The sequence below is a fragment of the Bombina bombina genome, chromosome 2 (assembly GCF_027579735.1).
Source record: "Bombina bombina isolate aBomBom1 chromosome 2, aBomBom1.pri, whole genome shotgun sequence".
Taxonomy (NCBI): Eukaryota; Metazoa; Chordata; class Amphibia; order Anura; family Bombinatoridae; genus Bombina; species Bombina bombina.
In genome coordinates this window covers 171,743,250-171,767,996 of record NC_069500.1, presented here as the reverse complement: position 1 = coordinate 171,767,996, position 24,747 = coordinate 171,743,250, and the positions used below count along the sequence as shown (strand labels likewise).

At 36.3% G+C, this 24,747-nt stretch overlaps 1 protein-coding gene across 3 annotated transcripts in view; it reads right to left on the bottom strand.

Annotated features, from left to right (window-relative positions):
• The window catches only part of MAST4 (microtubule associated serine/threonine kinase family member 4), a 553,495-nt gene that overhangs the window by 218,915 nt on the left and 309,833 nt on the right, over positions 1 to 24,747 (bottom strand). The window contains exon 1 of one of the 3 annotated variants that reach the window (XM_053701344.1): positions 17,722 to 18,116. The exons of 1 other annotated variant lie outside the window; for it this stretch is intronic. In XM_053701344.1, the coding sequence (XP_053557319.1) occupies positions 17,722 to 17,807 (86 nt within the window). In that variant the 5' untranslated portion in view covers positions 17,808 to 18,116. Of the gene's footprint in view, positions 1 to 17,721; positions 18,117 to 24,747 lie in introns of those variants that run through there. One more of the 3 variants, XM_053701347.1, reaches the window with a different exon arrangement.

Below are 24,747 nucleotides of genomic sequence, written 5' to 3'. Positions count from 1 at the left end.
TAACTGTGTTGGTTAAGCAAAACTAGGGAATGGGTAATAAAGGGATTATCTATCTTTTTAAAGAGACAGTCAAGTCCAAAAAAACTTTCATGTTTCAAATAGGGCATGTCATTTTAAACAACTTTCCAATTTACTTTTATCACCAATTTTGCTTTGTTCTCTTGGTATTCTTAGTTGAAAGCTAAACCTAGGAAGGCTCATATGATAATTTCTAAGCCCTTGAAGGCCGCCTCTTATCACATTCTTTTTTATTTGCTTTTTACAACAGGGGAGAGCTAATCCATGTGAACCATATAGATAACATTGTGATCACGCCTGTGGCTTGTGGCAGACACTGCACTTATTGGCTAAAATAAAAGTCAATAGATAATAAATAAAATGTCATGTGATCAGGGGGCTGTCAGAAGATGCTTAGATACAGATACAAGGTAATCACAGAGGTAAAACGTATATTACTATAACAATGTTGGTTATGCAAAACTGGGGAATGCGTAATAAAGGGATTATCTATCTTTTTAAACAACAAAAATGCTGGTGTTGACTGTCCCTTTAAAAATGTAGAGGATAGGAAGTAAGAAGAAAAAGGGACAGTAAACATCTTATAATTATAAGATATTTCTGTTGTCTAGCTATGGAATGGCATATCAGAAAAGTCTAAAATGTTTTTAAAACAAATTGCGATCTTTTATACTGCAATTGTTTTTTTTTATAGCCAAACTCCATCCCTAGTTGTCTAATTTGGAGGAGCCAATCTGGGCTTTAGTCTGCAGATAACAAGGCTAGTCTGAGTAAAAAAAATACATTGTTTTGCTGCTTTTATCAAAGTCAATTAAGGACATATATATAGCAAAGTTAGCCTTAAGAAGTCAGCAGGGTGCATTTAAAGTTCTAAGTAGTAGAAAATCCCCACTTTTCATTACTAAATTTCACGGAGAATAGGCAAAATAAATAAAAATATATTGCAACGTTATTTAATTGCACATAAACATTTTATATAAAAATCTCAAGGTATTTACTTTCAAGGTATGCATTGGTAACAGCTGTAGAACCTTATATTTCATAAATAGTTTACATCTGTCTTAAAATGATGCAAAAAAGTAGACATCCATCAGTTTTCAACAAATTCTACAATTTTGTACTTCAGAGAAGATGGGGTAAAATTATATTACTAATGGCCGCTTTCTCTAGTCTTGCACAATCCAACAAGCTTAAATCTCAGGTTACGTATTAAAATGATCTTCAAAGCTTAGTATATATTGTGTCCACCTGTCTATAAGAGAAAACTAATATATACACTAACCATGCTTCACACTGTATATCACTTTCCAACACACAATTCTACATAAGGTCCACTCTTCTCTCCAGTAATCTCCTTCCTCTAACACATTTGTGCATAGATTCCAACACTCAAGTCCTTCCTTTGAAAAATGACCATACATGACATGGCACGTTTTGAACTGGTGGATTGCTTTACAACATTTTTTAGTTCACCGTTAAAGGATTACTAAACCCAATTTTTTTTTCATGATTCAAATAGAACATGCAATGTTAAGCAACTTTCTAATTTACTCTTATTATCAATTTTTCTTCATTCTATTGATATCTTTGTTTGAAAAAGCAGGAATCACCTGGGTTGCGCTTGCCTATTGGTGGCTAAATGTAGCCACCAACAAGCAAGCACTATCCAGGGTGCTAAACCAAAAATGGGCAGGCTAGTAAGCTTAGATTCCTGCTTTTTCAAATAAAGATAGCAAGAGAACGAAGAGAAATTGATAATAGGAGTACTTTAGAAAGTTGCATGCTCTATCTGAATTATGAAAGAAAGATTTTGGGTTTAGAATCCCTTTAAGCATTCGGATTAATGAAAGCTATAAAAATATAAATATATATTTGAGGTTGTATACATCTTTGCACTTAACTGAATTATATGATTTGTTTCTCTGAACACGTGACAAATTGATTATTTCAGTCACCTGTTTTTCATGCTCCTTTTAGCAAAATGTTTGCATATAACTCACTTCCTCAAAAGTTATCAGGACATAAAATGTAAAACGGAGGTGCACATGAATTGCTCAGAGTCCATATATTGTGTTGCTTTTGACTACATCCCACCCTTGGCTCTCAGCATAATGCTCCTTGCATAGTGAAAGCCATCACTGAAATAGAACTCTTATCAGAAGCATTTTAGCTCACTTATTTTTATTGCAAAAATTCTTCCACTGAAAAGGAAAATGCACACACATGCAGGTTTTATCCTCCTTAAAGGGATACTAATCCCAATTTTTTTCTTTCATGATTCAGATAAAGCATGCAATTTTAAGCAACTTTCTAATTTACTCCTATTATCAATTTGCATTCTTTCTCTTGCTATCTTTATTTGAAAAGCAGGAATGTAAAGCTTAGAAGCCGGCCCATTTTTGGTTCAGACCTGGGTTATGCTTGCTTATTGGTGGCTAGATGTAGCCACCAATAAGCAATCACTATCCAGGGTGCTGAGCCTAAAATGGGCCGGTTCCTAAGCTTTACATTCATAATGTTTAAATATAGATAGCAAGAGAACTTAGAAAATTTGATAATAGGAGTAAATTAGAAAGTTGCTTAAAATTGCTTGCTCTATCTGAATTATGAAAGAAAGTAATTGGGTTTAGTATCCCTTTAAAGTGATGGTAAACTTTTGCCTTTGTATAAACAGATCCGGAATGTCGGCAATATTTTAGATGGAGTTTAAATCATCAGTTGTAATGAATATGCGCTATAACTTACTTTTTAACATAGCGCTGAAATTCAAATAGCCTGCGCTCTGGTCGTCCACTTCAAAAGTAATATTTTAGTGAGCCAACGATTCAAATTGTTCCCCAATTGATGCTCTAGCTACAAAAAAAAAAAAAAACGCATGGCTAGAGCACTGATTGGAGAACAGTTCAAACCTTTAGCTCACAAAAAAAAATGACTTTTGAAGTGGGCGGCCTGAGCATGGGGTATTAGAATTTCAGTGTTACATTAAAGCGTATCTTCATTACAACTGATGAATTAAACTCTGTCTGTTTATACAAAGGGGAGTTTACCATGATTTAAGTTGATTAATGGTACACTAAGAATCTTTCCACCTTATTTAAATTATAAATGAATTATAACCACTAGTAATTACAGTCTTCACTGTAATCGTTCTGGGAGCTAAATACAGAGCAGTTATATTCATTCTCTCTCTCCATATATATTGGTTCAATGCAGTTATTAAAGAACTTTGTCCAATACACCAGATACAGACAGAGAAATATAGTCGGATGGAGAAGTGAGCAAGAAAATAAAAAGTGCTGGCAGTCATATACTAGAGACTACATATTTAAATATAAACAAAAATAGAAGAATGGAAACTGACATTATTGAAAAGCATGGAACTCAAATCCATCACAAAAAGACTGTTTCTCTTATGTTTGTCTACGGAACATTTGCACCAAATAATTATGCCTCGCATACACTGTCTTCTCCCACCCCAGTAAGAGTCAGTGCTTATCTAACAGGATTACACAGACTGCAAAAGTAATTGTTGATGGGGAGATCTGATCTGCGCATAAGATTTGCTGTGGAGTAGCTTTCAGGTCAAGAGAATGCCAGGTTAAAATGACCTAGAAGCCTTGGGATAAGGCCGATTGAAAAGATTGTCTGAAGCTTTAGTTTTAATTAAAAGATTAGATGTATTCCTCACAGCTACCAATGGTATCTGTGATTAATCCAATTATCTAAAACAAAACAAATCATGAAAAAAAAAAAAAAAAAAAAGATTAATGTTTTTAGTCCATTGTTTTATACATACAGAGCATTTTCAGGTAAGAGACGAACACAACTAATACAGGGTATTAAAGGGACAGTCAAGTCCAAAAAAACTTTCATGATTAAATAGGGAATGTAATTTTAAACAACTTTCCAATTTACTTGTATCACCAATTTTGCTTTGTCTCTTGGAATTCTTAGTTGAAAGCTAGTTCTAGGAGGTTCATAAGCTAATTTCTTAGACCTTGCCTCTAATCTGACTGCATTTTGTCCACACTAGAGGGCATTAGTTCATGTGTTTCATATAGATAACATTGAGCTCACGCACGTGGAGTTCAGGTGAGCAAGCTCTGATTGGCTAAAAAGCAAGTCTGTCAAAAGATCTGAAATAAGGGGGCAGTTTGCAGAGGCTTAGATACAAGGTAATAACAGAGGTAAAATGTGTATTTCTATAACAGTGTTGGTTATGCAAAACTGGGAATGGGTAATAAAGAGATTATCTTTCTTTTTAAACAACAAGAATTCTAGTGTTGACTGTCCCTTTAAGTTAAAAGGATATGGAAACCCAAAATTTTCTTTCATGATTCAGATAGATCATGCAATTTTAAGCAACTTTCTAATTTACTCCTATTAACAATTTTTCTTTGTTCTCTTTGTATCTTTAGTTTAAAACACAGGAATGTAAGATAAGGAGCTGGGCCATTTTTTGGTCTGGGTAGCGCTTGCCGATTGGTGGCTACATTTCATGTTATTTTCATATCTTCTTCTATCACTTACCTTATGCTAAAACAGGTGAATATACTAAAATTGGTCTTCAAATACTTTTTATCTTCATTGTCATTGTAATGCACAAATCAGTTTGAACGCTACAATGTTGTGACAAAAGGGACAGTTAAAGGACCAGTAAACACAGTAGATTTGCATAATAAACAAATGCAAGATAAGACAATACAACAGCATTTACTCTGAATTTCAAATAAGTAGTAGATTTTTTTCTAACTAATTTCAAACTTTTGTATATTTCCACTCCCCCTGTACCATGTGATAGCAATCAGCCAATCACAAATGCATATACGTATAGTCTGTGAATTCTTGCACATGCTCAGTAGGAGTTGGCGACTCAAAAAGTGTGAATATAAAAGAATGTGCACATTTTTTTTAATGGAAGTAAATTGGAAAGTTGTTTAAAATTACATGTTGCATCTGAATCATTAAAATTTAATTTTACCCGAGTGTCCCTTTAAAGGGATGTTAAACAGTAAATACATGCTAGACATGATGTATTTATTGAAAGCAAAGATTAGCCTTAGACTAATGTGTAGATGTATTTGTATGAATTGTTAAAATATTGAAAATATTACTTTATACAAACTAATCCTTTAGACTTATGAGTGCCGCCATGTTTGAACTAGTTTTCTATTTATCTCTGCTTGTGTAAAACAAAACTGTGTGGAACCCCCTCTTTTATTGCCTGTTTTATATCTGTTCCTAATTGTCTTCTGCTGGGGAAACAGATAAAGGGTAACAAAGTGCCAGTAAACATTCATCTATTTGATGTCATATAAAGTTTTTATTCAAAGTAAAATACATATAAATTTTTTATTTGTTTTTTTCTAAAAATTAAATGCTTAATTTTTCATTTTAAATATTTAAATGAAACGTGTCAATCAAAAACTATGTCCCGCCCCTCCCTTGCTTCGGCGTTTCAAGCTCTTGCCACTCTAGTGTATGACTCCCTTTGTGGGGTTTTGTCACACCCCTTTATTGCTCCTCAGGGCGTTCTTGCTTTCAGATAGTCTCATAAAACCCCCTAATTAATATGAGCAATTATACAATTATATGGCATGACATTAGCTCCCTATTCTGTGTGCTGCTCTGCCGAAATGACATTTTAGGCAGTAGCTGAACAAGTGCACATGCGCAAGGAGATCTGTGAGGAGTAAAGCGTCTCGAATCCATAACAATTCAATGTCGCGACCAATTAATAGAGGTAAGAGGATGAGGTAGGGACTGGGAGCAGCCGATTTTAAGAATAGGCACTAAGAAAAATTCAAAGACATGGCTAAAATTACAGGAAAAGAGAACAAAATACATTTTGAAAGTATATATATATATATATATATATATATATATATATAACTACACATAATTAAACATTTAATATTACAATCTTATAATGTTTAATATCCCTTTAATGTTAATGTTGTAAGAGTTGATAATAGCAATCCAGACAATATAAGGACGACTACAGTAAGTGTGGCAGCTCTGGACAATACAAGCACGCTGAAGACAGTTTTCTGTATGAAGCAATTTATTTGCTATGATGCACTACTTTGTGCTGTCAGCTGTGAAGCTTCTTCTATGTTTTGGGGATGACTACTGCTTCCTTTATATAAAGCAAATGTATCATGCACGACTCTGCACTGCCTAATGTATTGTGACTGCTTTGCTTAAAAGGACATAAAACACATACTTTTTCTATAATGAATCAGACTAAACAATTTTAAACAACTATCCATTTTATTTCTATTCTAAAATTTGCTTTATTCTCTTGGTATTCTTTGTTGAAGGAGCAGCAATGCACTACTGGGAGCTAGCCGGAAACATTGGGTAAGTCAATGACAAGAGAAATATATCAATCAGGAGCTAGCTCCCGGTAGTGCATTGCTGCTATTGAGTCTACCTAGGTATACTTATCAAAAAAGGATGCGAAGAGAATAAAGAAAATTGGATAACAAAAGTACAATTGAATGGTTTTTACAATTGCATGTTCTACCTAAATCATGAAAGTTTAATTTTGACTGACCCTTTAACCCTGTACATCACTGGTATTTGAATGGAAGTCTGCAGCCTGATGGGAGGTCATAATAGCAAGGTCCTGCCGATTGTGCCAAGACCTGTGCTACCATGACCTGAAAAACCCTTAATGGGACATAAAACAAGTTGGGATAGATACAAAATACACCGCTCAAAAAAATAAAGGGAACACTTAAACAACAAAATGTATCTCCAAGTCAATCACACTTCTGTGAAATCAAACTGTCCACTTAGGAAGCAACACTGAGTGACAATCAATTTCACATGCTGTTGTGCAAATGGGATAGACAACAGGTGGAAATTATAGGCAATTAGCAAGACACCCCCAATAAAGGAGTGGTTCTGCAGGTGGTGACCACAGACCACTTCTCAGTTCCTATGCTTTCTGGCTGATGTTATGGTCACTTTTGAATGCTGGTGGTGCTTGCACTCTAGTGGTAGCATGAGACGGAGTCTACAACCCACACAAGTGGCTCAGGTAGTGCAGCTCATCCAGGATGGCACATCAGTGCGAGCTGTGGCAAGGAGGATTGCTGTGTCTGTCAGCGTAGTGTCCAGAGCATGGAGGCGCTACCAGGAGACAGGCCAGTACATCAGGAGACGTGGAGGAGGCCGTAGGAGGGCAACAACCCAGCAGCAGGACCGCTACCTCCGCCTTTGTGCAAGGAGGAACAGGAGGAGCACTGCCAGAGCCCTGCAAAATGACCTCCAGCAGGCCACAAATGTGCATGTGTCTGCTCAAACGGTCAGAAACAGACTCCATGAGGGTGGTATGAGGACCCAACGTCAACAGGTGGGGGTTGTGCTTACAGTCCAACACCGTGTAGGACGTTTGACATTTGCCAGAGAACACCAAGATTGGCAAATTCGCCACTGGCGCCCTGTGCTCTTCACAGATGAAAGCAGGGGCACACTGAGCACATTTGACAGACGTGACAGTCTGGAGACGCCGTGGAGAACGTTCTGCTGCCTGCAACATCCTCCAGCATGGCCAGTTTGGCAGTGGGTCAGTAATGGTGTGGGGTGGCATTTCTTTGAGGGGCCGAACAGCCCTCCATGTGCTCGCCAGAGGTAGCCTGACTGCCATTAGGTATCAAGATGAGATCCTCAGACCCCTTGTGAGACCATATGCTGGTGCGGTTGGCCCTGGGTTCCTCCTAATGCAAGACAATGCTAGACCTCATGTGGCTGGAGTGTGTCAGCAGTTCCTGCAAGATGAAGGCATTGATGCTATGGACTGGCCCTCCCGTTCCCCAGACCTGAATCCAATTGAGCACATCTGGGACATCATGTCTCGCTCCATCCACCAACTTCACTTTGCACCACAGACTGTCCAGGAGTTGGTGGATGCTTTAGTCCAGGTCTGGGAGGAGATCCCTCAGGAGACCATCCGCCACCTCATCAGGAGCATGCACAGGCGTTGTAGGGAGGTCATACAGGCACGTGGAGACCACACACACTACTGAGCCTCATTTTGACTTGTTTTAAGGACATTATATCAAAGTTGGATCTGCCTGTAGTGTGTTTTTCCACTTTAATTTTGAGTGTGACTCCAAATCCAGACCTCCATGGGTTGAAAATTTTGATTTCCATTTTTTAATTTTTGTGTGATTTTGTTGTCAGCACATTCAACTATGTAAAGAACAAAGTATTTAATTAGAATATTTTATTCATTCAGATCTAGGATGTGTTATTTTAGTGTTCCCTTTATTTTTTTGAGCAGTGTATAATAATAAGTACTTTAATTACTTTACCTGTAAATTTATACTGTAGTGCCTCGCCATTAACCCTTTCTTTTTAGTTTCTGAATTGTAAAGCTCTAACTCCCCCCACACATTTTCTTATATGGCTGTATCTATATCTATTGTTGTTTTGGTAGAAGGCAAATATGCATATGGATTATATGCAGGAGCATGCCTAGAAGCTGTGAACTCAGTTGAAATACAATACCTGTGTCTAAACACTGATAAGGGGGGTGAAATTGACTTCTCCAGGCAGCTTAGCTATGTAATTAATTTTGCTTATTTTTGAAAATTATTTTAAAATACTTGCCAGCAATTTTTAAACAATTTTTTTTATGCAAACTATTTTAATTAATTAGCACTTTTAGGATATGCACAGATCTCAACCTGTTTTATGTCCCTTTAATGACCATCGATGTATGTTGCAGTCGTTAATTATATAATGCTTTGATACCTTTTCCAATTGGGAAACAAGGATCAATGTAGTTGAGTTTTCCAGTCGTCATGTTGTAGGTACAAATACAATGACTGATAATTATACATAGCAAAGTTAAAGGGATACTAAACCTATTTTTTTTTTCATGATTCAGATAGAGCATGAGATTTTAAGCACCTTTCTAATTTACTCCTATTATAAATTTTTCTTTGTTCTCATGCTTTCTTGATTTGAAAAAGCAGTACTGTAAGCTTTAGAGCCGGACCATTTTTTGTTCAGTACCTGGGTAGCACTTGCTAATTTGTGGCTAAATGTAGCAAACCAATCAGCAAGCTCTACCAAGGTGCTGAACTAAAAATGGGCCGGCTCCTAACCTTTATTACTGCTTTTTCAAATCAAGATAACATGAGAACAAAGAAAAATTGATAATAGGAGTAAATTAGAAAGTTGCATGCTCTATCTTAATCATAAAAGAAAAAATTTGGGGTTAGTATCCCTTTAATTTGTCATTTTCTAACACACACACAGAGTAAAAAAACAAACAAACAAAAAAACACAGCCTGGAGCATTTTTTTTATTTCATTCCCTTCCTTCACACTCATCACATATATGACCATTTGATTCTTGAAAATCAGGGGTTATATTCTTATTCAGATCGATGGAAGTGTTGATATCAAATGAATAGATCATTAGATTGACTAGCATCATCATTTATTTTAGCCATATGAAAAAAGGTGCAATAACCATACATTTACAAAAAGGGTAACATGAGTCCTCTTCATGGGTTACCATTTATAATGTATGTCACCACTTTCACATAGTATTTTCAAATGGACCTGAATCATATTCTATTTTTGCATACATAAAGTTTACTATTAGTATGTGTTAGCTAAAAAGAGGTAATGCTGGTAGGATAATATTGGTTGCAGCACCTACGTGCTATAAGAACACAAGATTGGTTAGGTCAGGGATCGAAAAATCTGTTTAACATTTAGGAGCCAGTAAGAATATAAAGGAGCTAGGCAAACCTTTAGGAGTGAGACAGTGATATTTATATATATATATATATATATATATATATATATATATATATATATATAGAGAGAGAGAGAGAGAGAGAGATGTAAAATTCTAGGAAACAGTAGCTCCCTGGCTTCTTGGTTTGTCGAGCCCTGGGTTAGGTAACATTTTGATGCTGACCTTCAGCTGTTTTGACATGATATTGAGGTAAGGAATTATACAATGTTTCAATACCATTTCACCATTAGGTGACAAGACTCAATGCCTGCAAACAAACAATTTGCAATAAGGTCGGTGCATAATAACACATAATGCTAATACAGAAACATTTAGTGCAGTATTAGTATTAGGTGATAATATGTGTTGGGTGATTATGTGAAGTGCCAAACTAAAACATGTTTTCAAAATGTTGCTGATTGATTCATGTGTAACATTACATAACTGGTCACTGTAATTTTTGTGATGTCAACAACGTCATGTAATCAAAAAAGCCCAGAGGGCACAACAAAGTGTATGTGTGTGTATGTCAACAATACTTAAATACATTTACACTAAAAAAATTAAACACTTCTTAATTTCATGTTTACATGGAATATATCTACCTTGTGCTCACTTTGTGTATATGTATGTGTGTATAAAGATAGACAGACAGCAGTGGAAACATATTACTATAGTTTACTAGTCATGGGGTTAAAAGTTGCGTAGGAGTCCACTCACAAAAAGTAAAATTTGTTTTACTTATGCACTGCAATTTCTAACTCATTCATGACTAGATGAAATTTCAAACCCTGTATGTAAAGACCTTTAGGTCTGATAGCTGTATTTTTTAAATGTCACTCTAATAAACAAAATTATTAGAAGCCCATTGACAGTTAAAGGGACAACCAACACCAGAATTGTTGTTGTTTTAAAAGATAGATAATCCCTTAATTGCCCATTCCCCAGTTTTGCATAACCAACACAGTTATAATAATACACGTTTTACATCTGTAATTACCTTGTATCTAATCCTCTCCAGATTGCCGCCTTATTTCAGTTCTTTTGACAGACTTGCATTTTAGCCAATCCGTATTCACTCCTCTGTAAATTCACGTGCATGAGCTCAATGTTATCTATATGAAACACATAAACTAATGCTCTCTAGTGGTAAAAAATGCATTTAGATTAGAGGCGGCCTTCAAGGTCTAAGAAATTAGCCTATGCACCTCCTAGGTTTAGCTTTGAACTAAGAATACCAAGAGTACAAAGCAAAATTGGTTATAAAAGTAAATTGGAAAGTTGTTAAAAATTAAATGCCCTATTTGAACCATGAAAGTTTTTTTTGGACTTCACTGTGGTGAGAGTGTGTTTATTCCTTGAAATGTGTTTATACATAGAGAGAACAAGACACACACACATACATATATATATACACATACATACACACTTTATATATATATATATATATATATATATATATACACAGACAATACGTACACATATACATACATACACACACACATATATATATATATATATATATATATATATACATACACATCCCAGCTGTACCACCTGCCACAGCATGCTGCAGAGAATGGAATTTAGACATCCACTGCTAGATATGTTATTTACCAGCTGAATTGTCTTTGTGGTTTATTTTATGTAGGAAAAACTTCAGATTATGCAAGGAATAGGATGGAAAACCACAGCCGTTTAGAAAAGCCCTTAGGATGAACACTAGAGAACAACCAGTGGCAAGACACTTCTGTGAAGCAGGCCACACAGTTTGTGACCTGCTGTTTATACTCACTGACCACGTACCGCCCCTGAGAAGAGGGGTCAATTGCAATCGGAAATTACTGCAATAAGAGGCTAGATGGATATATAAAAAAATTACTTTTTGCCCATGTGGCTTGAATTGTCAGATTGATTGGCGCTGTTCCACGAGCATTGTTGGGGCGTTACTAGGGTGGATATGTAGGTGAATGGATGGTGATCTGTTCCCTTATATTTGCCCCGAATGGCGGGATTACATGGAGGCTTCCCCCTGCCTTCCCCACTGCATTTCCCTGACTAGCTTTTGGGAAGGTGCACACTGATGACTACCTCTACAACTATGACTGTGTTACATGATTACTAATGTATACTCACTGATGTAGTGTTGACAATGCATCACTAACCTTCCGGGTTGACTTACTACTTTATTGCTATAGACCTGAATTTGGTACTTGCTATAGTTATTGTGAATTGGTATATTCGTTATACGGTTTACCTACACGAGACCAAGATGTATACACAATATATACTTTTTATGTTTGGGAGCTAACTTCTGAAATTACATACAGGCAGCAATACATTTATTGTTTAATTACTGTTGTGGTCTGTAAACTATGTTCCACCATTTGTAGAATGCCTTCTATATTTACACTGGTATTTTTGCCTGTACTGCTTTCACTAAATATGCTGCCTGCTTTGACACAGTGTGGTATAGGTACAATGTTTTCCAATACCTATCTTGTTCAATACATTTACTAATGCAGCACTTTCATGCCTCTGGTCCATTATGACCATTGCGGCACTGATCGATTTGGAGCCACTGCGACATTGGGGCCATTTGTAGCCACGTCCCACCACCGGTTATTGTGACAGTTAGGGCTTTATGGTGGCCATAGAGAACCAAACTGATAAACTGGTTTTCAAACCTGTCCTCAGACCTCCCTAACAGGCCACATTTTGTGGATATCTGAACTTATAGCACAGGTGAAATAATCAGGGGTAGGAACCCTGAAATGTAACATTTATAATAAACCAATTTATTTTTAAAATCCAGCCAGTGCAGACATTTTGGATGTTTATCTATGGATAAAGCTGACCAGCACCCTAGTGGTTGTAATTAGATATTGTGAGTGCGTATACCTGTGAAATATTTTATATATACAAATGAAAAGTAAACTGTCATAAGTCTCAATGAGAATTATTTTGATGTTTGATGCACCTCAATGTTTTCTAGAGTGCTAACCTGCTAAGCCATAATATATATAAATATATATATATATATATATATACACACATACATACACACACACAGTATAAACTCTTCCTCAAACCCTATATGACTCTTCTCTACGTTCAAATCTCTTCTCTCCCCATTTGCACCACTTCCTAGGTCTGTCTTTAGTGCTCAAGACCTGGCAGACTACTTTTTAAAGGGACAGTCAAGTCCAAAAAAAAACTTTCATGATTTTAATAGGAAATGTAATTTTAAACAACTTTCCAATTTACTTTTATCACAAACTTTGCTTTGTTCTATTGGTATTCTTAGTTCAAAGCTATGCCAATTTCTTAGACCTTGAAGACTGCCTCTAATCTGAATGCATTTTGACCACTAGAGGGCATTAGTTCATGTGTTTCATATAGATAACATTGAGCTCATGCACATGAAGTTACCCTGGAGTGAGCACTGATTGGCTAAAACACAAGTCCGTCAAAAGAACTGAAATAAGGGAGCAGTTTGCAGAGGCATATAAAAAAGGTAATTACAGAGGTAAAAAGTGTATTTCTATAATAGTGTTGGTTATGCAAAACTGGGAAATGAGTAATAAAGGGATTCTCTTTCTTTTTAAACAAATAAAATTCTGGAGTTGACTGTCCTTTTAAACAAAAAACACATACAATACAAAGCACCATCCTAACACTAACCTGCAATTTTCAGACTCCACCCTCAGTCACCCCCTCTGCCACTCTCTGCATCTTCCCTCCAGTTCCCGAGAATTTTTTCTTTACTATCTTCCTCATGCCTCAATACCTGCACTCTCGACTCTATCCCTCCCTAGCTAATGCCTTCTTTGTATTCAACCCTCACTCCTGCTCTTACTCACATCTTCAACCTATCCCTTTCTACTGGTTCATTCCCATTTTCTTTCAAACATGTCACCCCCATACTCAATAAACCTCCCTTGATCCTCATTCTCCTGCAAACTACCAACACAAATTATTACTTTTACAAACATCAAAACTCAGGGAAAAACTAGTTTATGACTGCCTAACCCTCTTCCTGTCCTCCAGCTCCTTGCTTAACCCCCTGCAATCTGGCTTCCACCTTCAACACAACTGAAACTGCCCTATCCAAGGTTACTAACAATATTCTTTCTGCTTAAAGCAAAGGCCACTACTCTATACTTATCTTACATGACCTCTCAGCTGCCTTCCACACAGTCGACCACCCCCTTCTCCTAGAGACCCTCAGCTCTCTTGGTCTCTGCGACACTGTGCTCTCTTTGATCCACTCTTATCTTTCTAACAGGTCATTTTCTGTGTCATTTGCTGGTGACTCCTCCTCTTCGATACCTTTGTCAGTTAAAGTACCTCAAGGCTCTGTGCTGGGTCCTATACTCTTCTCCATTTATACTTCTTCACTGGGTAAACTTCTTAACAGCTATGGCTTCAAATATCACCTCTATGCTGATGACACTCAGATCTACCTCTCCACCCCTGCTCTCTCTCCTTCTGTTCTTTCTCACGTCAGTGACAGCTTATATGGCATTTCTTCTTGGATGGCTTCTCATTACTTAAAGATTAACATCTCCAAGACTAAGCTCCTTCTAGCCCCCCTCATCTAGCTCTACTGCAATTTCTGACTTCTCTATCATCTTTAACTACATCACCAACTTCCCATCGTCCCAAGTCCGCTGCATCAGAGTTACACTTGACTCTCCAACATGTCCTTTATCCCCTACATCCTGCCACAACCACCTACACAATATTTCCAAATTTCGACGTTTACGAGCGCTGACACCCCAATGCAATACATCCACTCCCTTGTTATTTCCCAACTTGACTACTGCAATAACCTACTCACTGATCTTTCTCTCTCCCACCTCTCCCCCCTTTAATCCATCATAAATGCCTCTTCCAGGATAATTCACATTTCCCGTCGCTCTGTATCTGCTGCACCTCTCTGCGAGTCGCTTCACTGGCTCCCCATTCACAGCAAAATTGCATTTAAAATTCTCACCCTGACCTTCAAAACCCTTACCAATGCTGCTCCCCACTACCTCTCCTCACTAATCAACAAATATACTCCAGCCCACCCACTCAGATTCAACAATGATCTGCTCCTTGCATCTTCAATTATATCTTCTCATGCTACACTGCAGGACTTATCTTGTGCAGCACCTACCCCCTGCAACGCTCTCCCTCATGCTGTCAGACTTTCCCCTAATCTAACTTCTTTTAAATGCTCCCTAAAGACATTATTGTTCAGGGAAGCCTACCACACAACTCAGTAACAAATGAATCCCACTTAGTTAATAAATTGCCCTCATCATTCTCACCCTTGCAGTCCTCACCTCCTGTTCCTCACCCTCCTAGCCTTCTAGATTGTAAATTCCACCGGGAATAGGGCCCTCAATTCCACCTGTATGTGGTTTGTCAAATTTTGTCTCGTCTCTTTCAAGTCTTGTATCATTGTTTTATTTCAACAAATCGAACCCTTGGACAGCACTGCAAATTATGATGGCGCTATATAAATAAAGTATAACAACAACAATAATAATAATAATAATAAAACTTTTTAAAAGGGCCTAGTTACCTCTGTAACTCAAGAGATACCATTGTTCATTATTTTAATCCTGGTAGAAAAACTGCTTCACTTATATGTCTTTTTTTTCCCATGTTGATCTTCTGATTCACTGACCCCGAGTACTAAGGTGGGGATGTTTGGCATTCTTGTGCCCTAAAAATATTTCCTATGTATAATTAAAACTAGTGACCCGGTAGTCTGCACTAAACAATCTTCATAACAGTTACCCTTTGATTGAGTGCAAAATTCAGGTGCCTTATAGACAGGTAAGTTATTTGCATCTTGGTGGGTTTCAAATAAATCAACCTAGCATTTGAGTAGCATTTGTGTGTGTGATGTTAAACAAATACATTTTTTATTTATGAAATGTAACCTAAATTGTCCTTACTTTAGATACTAAGCAGATTTTATCTGCCTGTTTTACATATTTATTTTCTTTCTTTTCATACTTTTTTGCTTTTAGCATTTAACTTGTTTTCTTTACACATTTAATGCTTCATGACATAATATTCCCTTTCAGCAAAATGATCTGAGACTGAGAGAGACCAAGACAGAAACTTGAGAGTTTAATTAAAGACAAGAAAACGCAGAACATTAGGAGATTATGTTTGTCCTTAAAATGTTATTCTTGGAACAATCAAATGGTTTTCTGGGGAGAATATTATTTATATGGCATACAGCATTTAATGACATCATATAGCTAATCTGTCATAGTGGGTGACGCCAGCGATGTATGCTTGTGCAGGACCGGTGCTCACTCTCAAATTTCTCTGTACATAATAGAAAAAACATTTGGATTTCATGTCCTATTAAGACCCATGTGCAATACAAATTCTATGTGGAAAGAAAATAATCTTTGTAGCAGGATATATTAGGTTTTACCATGCTCCATCATGAATGTTACTGGGAGCATTGCATAGCAGTTTTGTGGGCTACAGAATTCATTAGAGGTATTGCCAACCAATACAAGAAAAGACTTCTTGACCAATCAGATCTTTTGCTTTGTCACATTTAAATGGTTACTCCTCCCCCCCCAACAGTTAAATTTAATTACACATCTTACAGTCAAAAGTGACAAACTGGCATAATTATTTTTTTCTTTTGGTAGAACAATATTAATTTAAACAGGGATCACCATCCTTTTTAATGAAGCTCCACGCTAGGATTTTTTTAAAATTCAATTGCAGTGATATTGTACATTTAAATAAATGCAACAAATCACTTTCATACCTACAACCATCAGGTGAGCAAACATAAATCAAGAAAGGTCAAAACGGAAATGTGCATGAGTGCATTTCATTTTTAAACGGAAGCATTTTCACAAAATACTTCCAATTAGCAAAAAATGTTTCAAGTAAAATTATTCTTGGTTTTCAGTAGCATATGCACATATGCTGTGAGTTCACTGTGCACCAGTATTTAAACACCACACCTTCTCAGTCAGCAGTGGCTAGCATGACATAAAATACATTTTCACTGATCCAATACTCAGCGCCGCCAGGTCATTGAGCAGATATGGTGTTTAAATCATGATGCTCTAGTCACACACAGCATATGTGCATATGCCACTGAAACAGTAATACGCATTTTTGCTCATTTTGACCTTTCTATCCCTTTAAACTCATATAGTAATGCTGGTTTTCACGCTCTACCAATGATGTATGTAAATCAAGTGTCCACCATGACTTATATATCACAGGAGAAGTTACTTTTTTCCCTAGTGTGTGTAAATAGTATTATTTGTTTACTGCTAATCATGGTAAGAATTCAAACATACAGGTGACAACATTTGTGTGACAACATTGTATCTATAAAGCAAATATGTTTGAAATAATATACTGTATATGCATAGTATACTATACTATGTTAATGACCTGTCAGTTTAAATTAAAATAAAACAATCTTGTTTCAGTATGAACAAAATACAAAGGAAATAAACTGGAAATGCAGTTACAGTGATCTAGAATGTTTCAGCTGTGAAGTCAAACTTTGCAAACAAACATAACTGTCAGACGATTGGCTGCACTGTGCTCATGTCAGCTGGGCTGCTGACAACAAACGGGACAAACAATACAAATCTTTAGATACTTGAAAAAAGAAAACTGCCAAATTCCTCTCTGATTAAATAGAATTATTACATCTCTTCCTTCTTGTTATTTATTTTTCAGTTAACACTTTAAAGTAACACTGTTGTGCTCTGTTCGAAGGCTTTAAAGTAAAACCTCTGTGCTCTAAGTACATTTTAAAAAATACACACATACAACATGTTATGGTTATTTTGCATTCACTATCAAATTCATGGCAAACACATAAATGATATATTTTATACACTTACAGAATAGCTAGCTATTGGTTTGTTTGTCTTGTTTTACCTTTGTGTTCGGCGAAGCCTGTTCCTATTTCTTAAGTGAGGTAATGTAAAATTAGACAGCACAGTCCAGAAATTGGAATCTGACATGTTGAAAGGAGATACAGAGAAACCTCTTCAACTCAGGAGTCGATCCAGCCCTTAACTCGCAGGGGAACAAAAGTCTGAAAGATCTTAGCAGAGCAAAAGGGAAGCTTGTAGCTCATAACATGAACCACAGAGAGGTACCTTGTTCACAAGGTAAACCCAGAACAGGACAAATCCCATGTCTTGTGTGCAACTCCAAGCCTTCCACACTATAAAGAGTCTCTTATAATTGTAGTGTAACCATTTGTTTCTAAGGCGTATCCAGACTACACACAATTACAATAGCAGAGCTCAAAGCAATGCTGTAAAGCTGGACTCTGTGTGCGAGTCAGACTAAGGCACCTTGTCATATTGCTTGGCAGCTACCATTCACACTCTCTCACGGGGGAGGTACGTGTTCCTGTAACCCTTTCAGGAAGCAGACACTATTCAACAGATCTCAACAGTTTCTGTAGTACGAAATAAAGCACTACAGCGACATAACATTTATTAAACAGTCTGTCAGCCTCAACTAACCTACCCATTGTGGGCAAAAAAGAAATAAAAACAATCCCCGCTCTGTGAAATAAGCAGTTCTTTTGGAGTCTTTCACAAGACTTAAACCTGTCACCTTTGATCTTGTCATGCAGCTGAAATAAAAATAAGGATAAAAACGAGAACTCTGAGATAATGGGTGCAATACGACTTGAATGTAAAAAAATCTTTACTCTTTCATGTACAGCGACCAGAAATCACTAATAGGCAAGTTATCTGGCACAGATATAAAAGCAGGCGCTAAGCTGCACAGGCTTAAGGGAAATTGCAGTGTGCAGAAACTTGCTTGGCTCTGAGATCACTGTATTGTGAAAGTAAAAGCTAACACTTTAAACTTCACAACACAGACTTTAAATCTGCAAACAGAATGAAAGGTTAGGTGTGCTGGGCTCACTGGAGGAAGAAGGTATAGCACTCTGAACAGCATTTGCACTTCAAAACATTGTAAAAGATCCTATTCATTTTACTGTGGGTTTAAAGTTGCTTGGTTTTCCACATATAAAAACTGCATACTAAATGCTAGAAACGTCCCTAACACTATTAACACAATATCACTTCCATAGAAATATGACATAGGAATCTGACGGTCGCGCAAGTGACCATATTAAATCTCAAACCGATACCGCCGTATTTTACTGGCAGTGTGTATTAGGAAGACAGATCTTTGCCACTTTGGAGATTTAGAAAAATAACATACATATATACGTATAAATAAATAAATATGAATAAAAAAAGCACACAAAAAAAAAAACATTTGCTTGGTATATTCTGTTTAATTTATGTATATTACTGCATTTTTAAATGTTTATTGAGTGTATGTCTAATGGGTCTTATATTTTAATGCTGTTTACTAAACAACAATTAGCTTAATTAGTGTTGTAACATGCTGAGGCGGTGAAAAAATTACATAAAATATTCATTAATCCAAACTTAAAGGGAAACGAAACCCAATTTTTTAAATTTTATGATTGAGATAGAGCATGCGATTTTAAACAACTTTCTAATTTACTTCTATTATCAAATCACCTTTGTTCTCTTGGAATCTTTTGTTAAAAAGCAGAGGCGTAAGCTCAGGAGAGTGCATGTGTCTAGAGCACTATATGACACCAGTTTTTCAAGAATGTTATCTATTTTCAACGCCACTAGATGGCAGCACTATTTCCTACCATGTAGTGCTGCAGACATCTACCTAGGTTTCTCTTCATAAAGAATACAGTGGAAATGAAGTAAATTGGAAACTATTTTAAAATTGTAAGCTCCGTCTAAATCACAATAGAATTTTTTTGGGTATCACATCCCTTTAATTACATGCAATGCACAGGAAAGGTTTAATAAGGTTCTGCCGCTGCCCGTGAAATTCTTGTCAAAACCCATGAATATATAATCACTGTGTTGTTAGAGCAGGATTGTGTGACCTAAGTCCTGGAGCCACATTAAACCCCCAGATAACCCCTGATAAATCTATGCTAGTACACTATCTCCATTTTCTATACACATAGTGCTCCTGTTTGGTACAACAGTTGTATTCCTGCTCTGCATGGATCTAATATACCCTTTATTGTTTCTGTTTCCACAAAATACACTGATATGTTTGTTTTTTATTGTTGGTTTTTTGTTTTGTTTTTAAAGTAGAACCTAATTGTATTCAATCACAGTGGAAAACAATACAATATGGCCTCTGATTTGCAAAAACCGACATCCCAGTGTTAAACGTTATGAATATGTAAATGAACACAGAAAGATCATTTAAATCTACCACAGATAGTTACTATTATGCTGCATTTAGTTTTTAGGCACTATGGGCGCGATCACAAATACGGTGCAGGTTTCGGCGCAAGTGTGGGAACCTGCGCTGCCTGTAATTTCACCTTGCACATCGGGGTATTACATATACGGCGCCGGCAGTTCATAAAGTGCCGTAAGTCGGATAAACTAGCGATGTCCAGAAATGAGCGTAACTACAAATTTCTGGAGTCGCTAGTGACTTTCAGCACTTTAGAAACTGCCAGCGCCTAAGAAAAGTAAAGAAAATATCAAATCTCCCATAAAAGTCTAACCTGCCTCCCAAAAATAAGCCCGACACGTAAAAGCCCTATATCCGCAATCTCATTACTAATATTAAATGTATTAACCCCTAGACCGACAACCCCCCACAACGCAATATGCCTATTTAAACTATTAACCCATATATCCGCCATCAAACTCACACCGCAAATAACAACTAAATTCTTAACCCCTAAACCGCCATAGCCCACAACGCAATTAACCTATTCAAGTATTAACCCCTAACCCGCCATAGCCCACATAGCCTATTAAATGTATTAACTCCTAATCTGCCGCCGCCAACGTCGCCTCCACTATAATAAAGTTATTAACCCCTAAACCTAAGTCTAACCCTAACACCCCCCTAACTTAAATATTATTTAAATAAATCTAAATAAAATTACTATTATTAACTAAATTATTCCTATTTAAAACGAAATACTTACCTGTAAAATAAACCCTAAGATAGCTACAATATAATTAATAATTACATTATAGATATTTTAGGATTTTATTTTATTTTACAGGCAACTTTGTATTTATTTTAACTAGGTACAATAGTTATTAAATAGTTAATAACTATTTAATAACTACCTATATAAAATAAGAACAAATTTACCTGTAAAATAAATCCTAACCTAAATTACAATTAAACCTAACACTACACTATAATTAAATTAATTACATAAACTAACTACAATTAAATTAAACTAAAGTACAAAAAAAAACAAACACTAAATTACAGAAAATAAAAAATTAATTGCAATTGCAAAAGACAATACCCCCCCAACATTACAACCCACCACCCACACACCCAACCCTATTTTGAAACCCACCCAATCCCCCCTTAATAAAACCTAACACTACCCCCTTGAAGATCACCCTACCTTGAGCCGGCTTCACCCAGCCGGGCAGAAGTGGACATCCAGAGGGGCATTAGTCTTCATCCAGGCTGCATCTTCTATCATCTTTCATCCGGAGCGGAGCAGGTCCATCTTGAAGACATCCGACGTGGAGCATCCTCTTCCTTCTTGATCCGACGACTGAATGAAGGTTCCTTTAAGTGACGTCATCCAAGATGGCGTCCCTTCAATTCCGATTGGCTGATAGAATCCTATCAGCCAATCGGAATTAAGGTAGGAAAAATCCTATTGGCTGATGCAATCAGCCAATAGGATTGAGCTTGCATTCTATTGGCTGTTCCAATCAGATTGAACTTCAATCCTATTGGCTGATTGCATTAGCCAATAGGATTTTTCCTACCTTAATTCCGATTGGCTGATAGGATTCTATCGCCAATCGGAATTGAAGGGACGCCATCTTGGATGACGTCACTTAAAGGAACCTTCATTCAGTCGTCGGATCAAGAAGGAAGAGGATGCTCCGCGTCGGATGTCTTCAAGATGGACCCGCTCCGCTCCGGATAGAAGAAGATAGAAGATGCCGCCTGGATGAAGACTTCTGCTGCTTGGAGGACCTCTTCTGGCCGGATCGGAAGACTTCTGCCCCTCTGGATGTCCACTTCTGCCCGGCTGGGTGAAGACGGCTCAAGGTAAGGTGATCTTCAAGGGGGTAGTGTTAGGTTTTATTAAGGGGGGATTGGATGGGTTTTAGAATAGGGTTGGGTGTGTGGGTGGTGGGTTGTAATGTTGGGGGGTATTGTCTTTTATTTTACAGGTAAAAGAGCTGATTACTTTGGGGCAATGCCCCGCAAAAGGCCCTTTTAAGGACTATTTGTAATTTAGTATAGGGTAGGGGATTTTATTATTTTGGGGGGCTTTTTTATTTTATTAGGGGGATTAGAGTATGTGTAATTAGTTTAAAAAAATTGGAATTAATTTTTTATTTTCTGTAATTTAGTGTTTGTTGTTTTTTGTACTTTAGTTTATTTAATTTAATTGTAGTTAGTTTATATAAGTAATTTAATTATAGTGTAGTGTTAGGTTAAATTGTAATTTAGGTTAGGATTTATTTTACAGGTAAATTTGTACTTATTTTAACTAGGTAGTTATTAAATAGTTAATAACTATTTAATAAATATTGTACCTAGTTAAAATAAATACAAAGTTGCCTGTAAAATAAAAATAAATCCTAAAATAGCTATAATGTAATTATTAATTAATTTATGGCGAGGTAAAAATGGAGTAAGATTTCTCCATTTTCGCCATGTAAGGCCTTGCGCTGGATATTGAATACCGATTTACGACGCGGTCCCATGTTAGCCTATGGGAGTAAAAATTGCGAGCGACGGGTGAAATATACGTGCCGCATTTATATGCGGTGCTGTATATAGGATACCAAAATTGCGTAAAAACTGGCGTCGCCGGCTTTTGCGGGCGACGCTGCATATGTAATGGAGGTCTATGTATGTATTTGCAGAATTTACAGTGCTCATTTTATTGAGTTACATGTTTTTGTTATTTTATGTAGAGTGATACTTTTAGAGTGATACTAGATAGGAAACATTCTTTAAATTTAAAGTAAAATATAATAACATTTTTATTGATCAATTACATTGTTTCATAAAGTTTAAGTGATGATAAATCCTAGCATTTGTGAAACGCTAGGATTTACTATTGGAACAAATAAGGGGACTTTCAGTCATGAAGTATAAAAATGCTGAAAGTTCCTTTATTTGTTTGAAATGTTCCAGCACAGAGCTCCTCAAGCAGCCCACAGCAAAACGCTCTTTGCTGAGAGGTGACGTTTCCACCGCTTAGCAAGTAGCCGTGCGGCCCAGCTGACGCAAAGTCGGATAGCCCACATGGCTATTGGATAAGAGGTGGAAACCTCACCTCTCAGCATAATAGCGTTCTACCGTGGGCTGCCTGAGGTGCTCAGTGAGGCAAACGATTCAAACAAATAAAGGAACTTTCAGCATGAAGTATTTTATACTTCATGATTGAAAGTGCCCTTTATTTGCTCCAATGGTAAATCCTAGCATTTCACAAACGCTAGGATTTACAATCACTTTAACCATTGAACGTATTTTCACTTGGTGTGGAAAAAGGATTAAATTTATTATAATTATCCATTCGGGATTCACATACCTAAAACTGAAGCCTGGGCTTAACTCTTGGAATATACCTGTTTATAAGCCTGTTACAAACTCAAAACAGTTAAAGGTATATGAAACTCAGAATTTTTCTTTCATGATTCAGATAGGGAATATAATTTAAAAAAAGTTCCTAATTTACTTATATTATAAAACATTTGCTTTGTTCTCTTGTTATTCTTTGTTGAATAGATATCTAGATAAGAAGAAAATGCCGACAATTTAATAATTAAGTAAATTGCAAAGTTGTTTAAAATGGTATTTTCTATCTGAATCATGAATTTGGAGTTTTATGTCCCTTTACACAGACTGTGGAGTTAACCCAGTTTAGACAGAAATAATTGGAAAAAAAATAAATACATAAATAAGTCTGCCTCCTGGGTTTCTAATCTATTTATTATTATTTTTTTATTTGCTAGTGCTGAGTAAAGTAGTTCTTACATGTAGCATATTCGTGAGGTGCATAAAATTAATAGACAGCAGAAACATGCTTTTTTAATATTTCAGTGAGAATGCTGAACCTGAATATAGATTTATATTTATCTCCTGTAATTAAATTTTTCAAAATTTTAGGTCTTTAACATTTTGAGAATTAGAATTGCACACTGCAGACTAAAAGGGATAGTCTAGTCAAAATTAAACTTTCACGATTCAGATAGAGCACGTAATTGTAAGCAACCTTCTAATTTACTCCTATTATCATTTTTTCTTCGTTCTCTTGGTATCTTTATTTGAAAAAGCAAGAATGTAAGCTTAGAAGCTGGCCCATTTTGGTTCAGCACCTGGGTAGCGCTTGCTGATTGGTGGCTACATTTAAAATTATTTATATGTGCAAATAAAGCCGATGTTAATACTGTACATTGATATTTGTACACAGCTCATTTTCTAGAAACAATTGCTCACTGGCTGATAATAATAACTTAGACAACACTATTGATGGATGTTAAAATAAATCCAAAAGAAGTAAAACCAAGTCACTTAATTCCAGATAGAAACACAAGTTTTCCAAAAAGTCTTACATTTTAAAATAATATATATACTGTATATATATATATATATATATATATATATATACACACATACAAAAAGAAACCTTTAAATATATATATATAGGAGCCCATAGTTGAAATACTAACAACAGTGGCTACCAGGATTTTTCAAGACCTGCTGTAGAATTGCAACAAAGCCGAAGAATAAAATGATGGAACTGTAGGTTGCTAATGAAATAGTTGCACATCTACATAAACAGGGATACATTATTATAGCTCTGCAATATTTAACCCCTTCACTACTGGGAATTCAAGAGAAAAA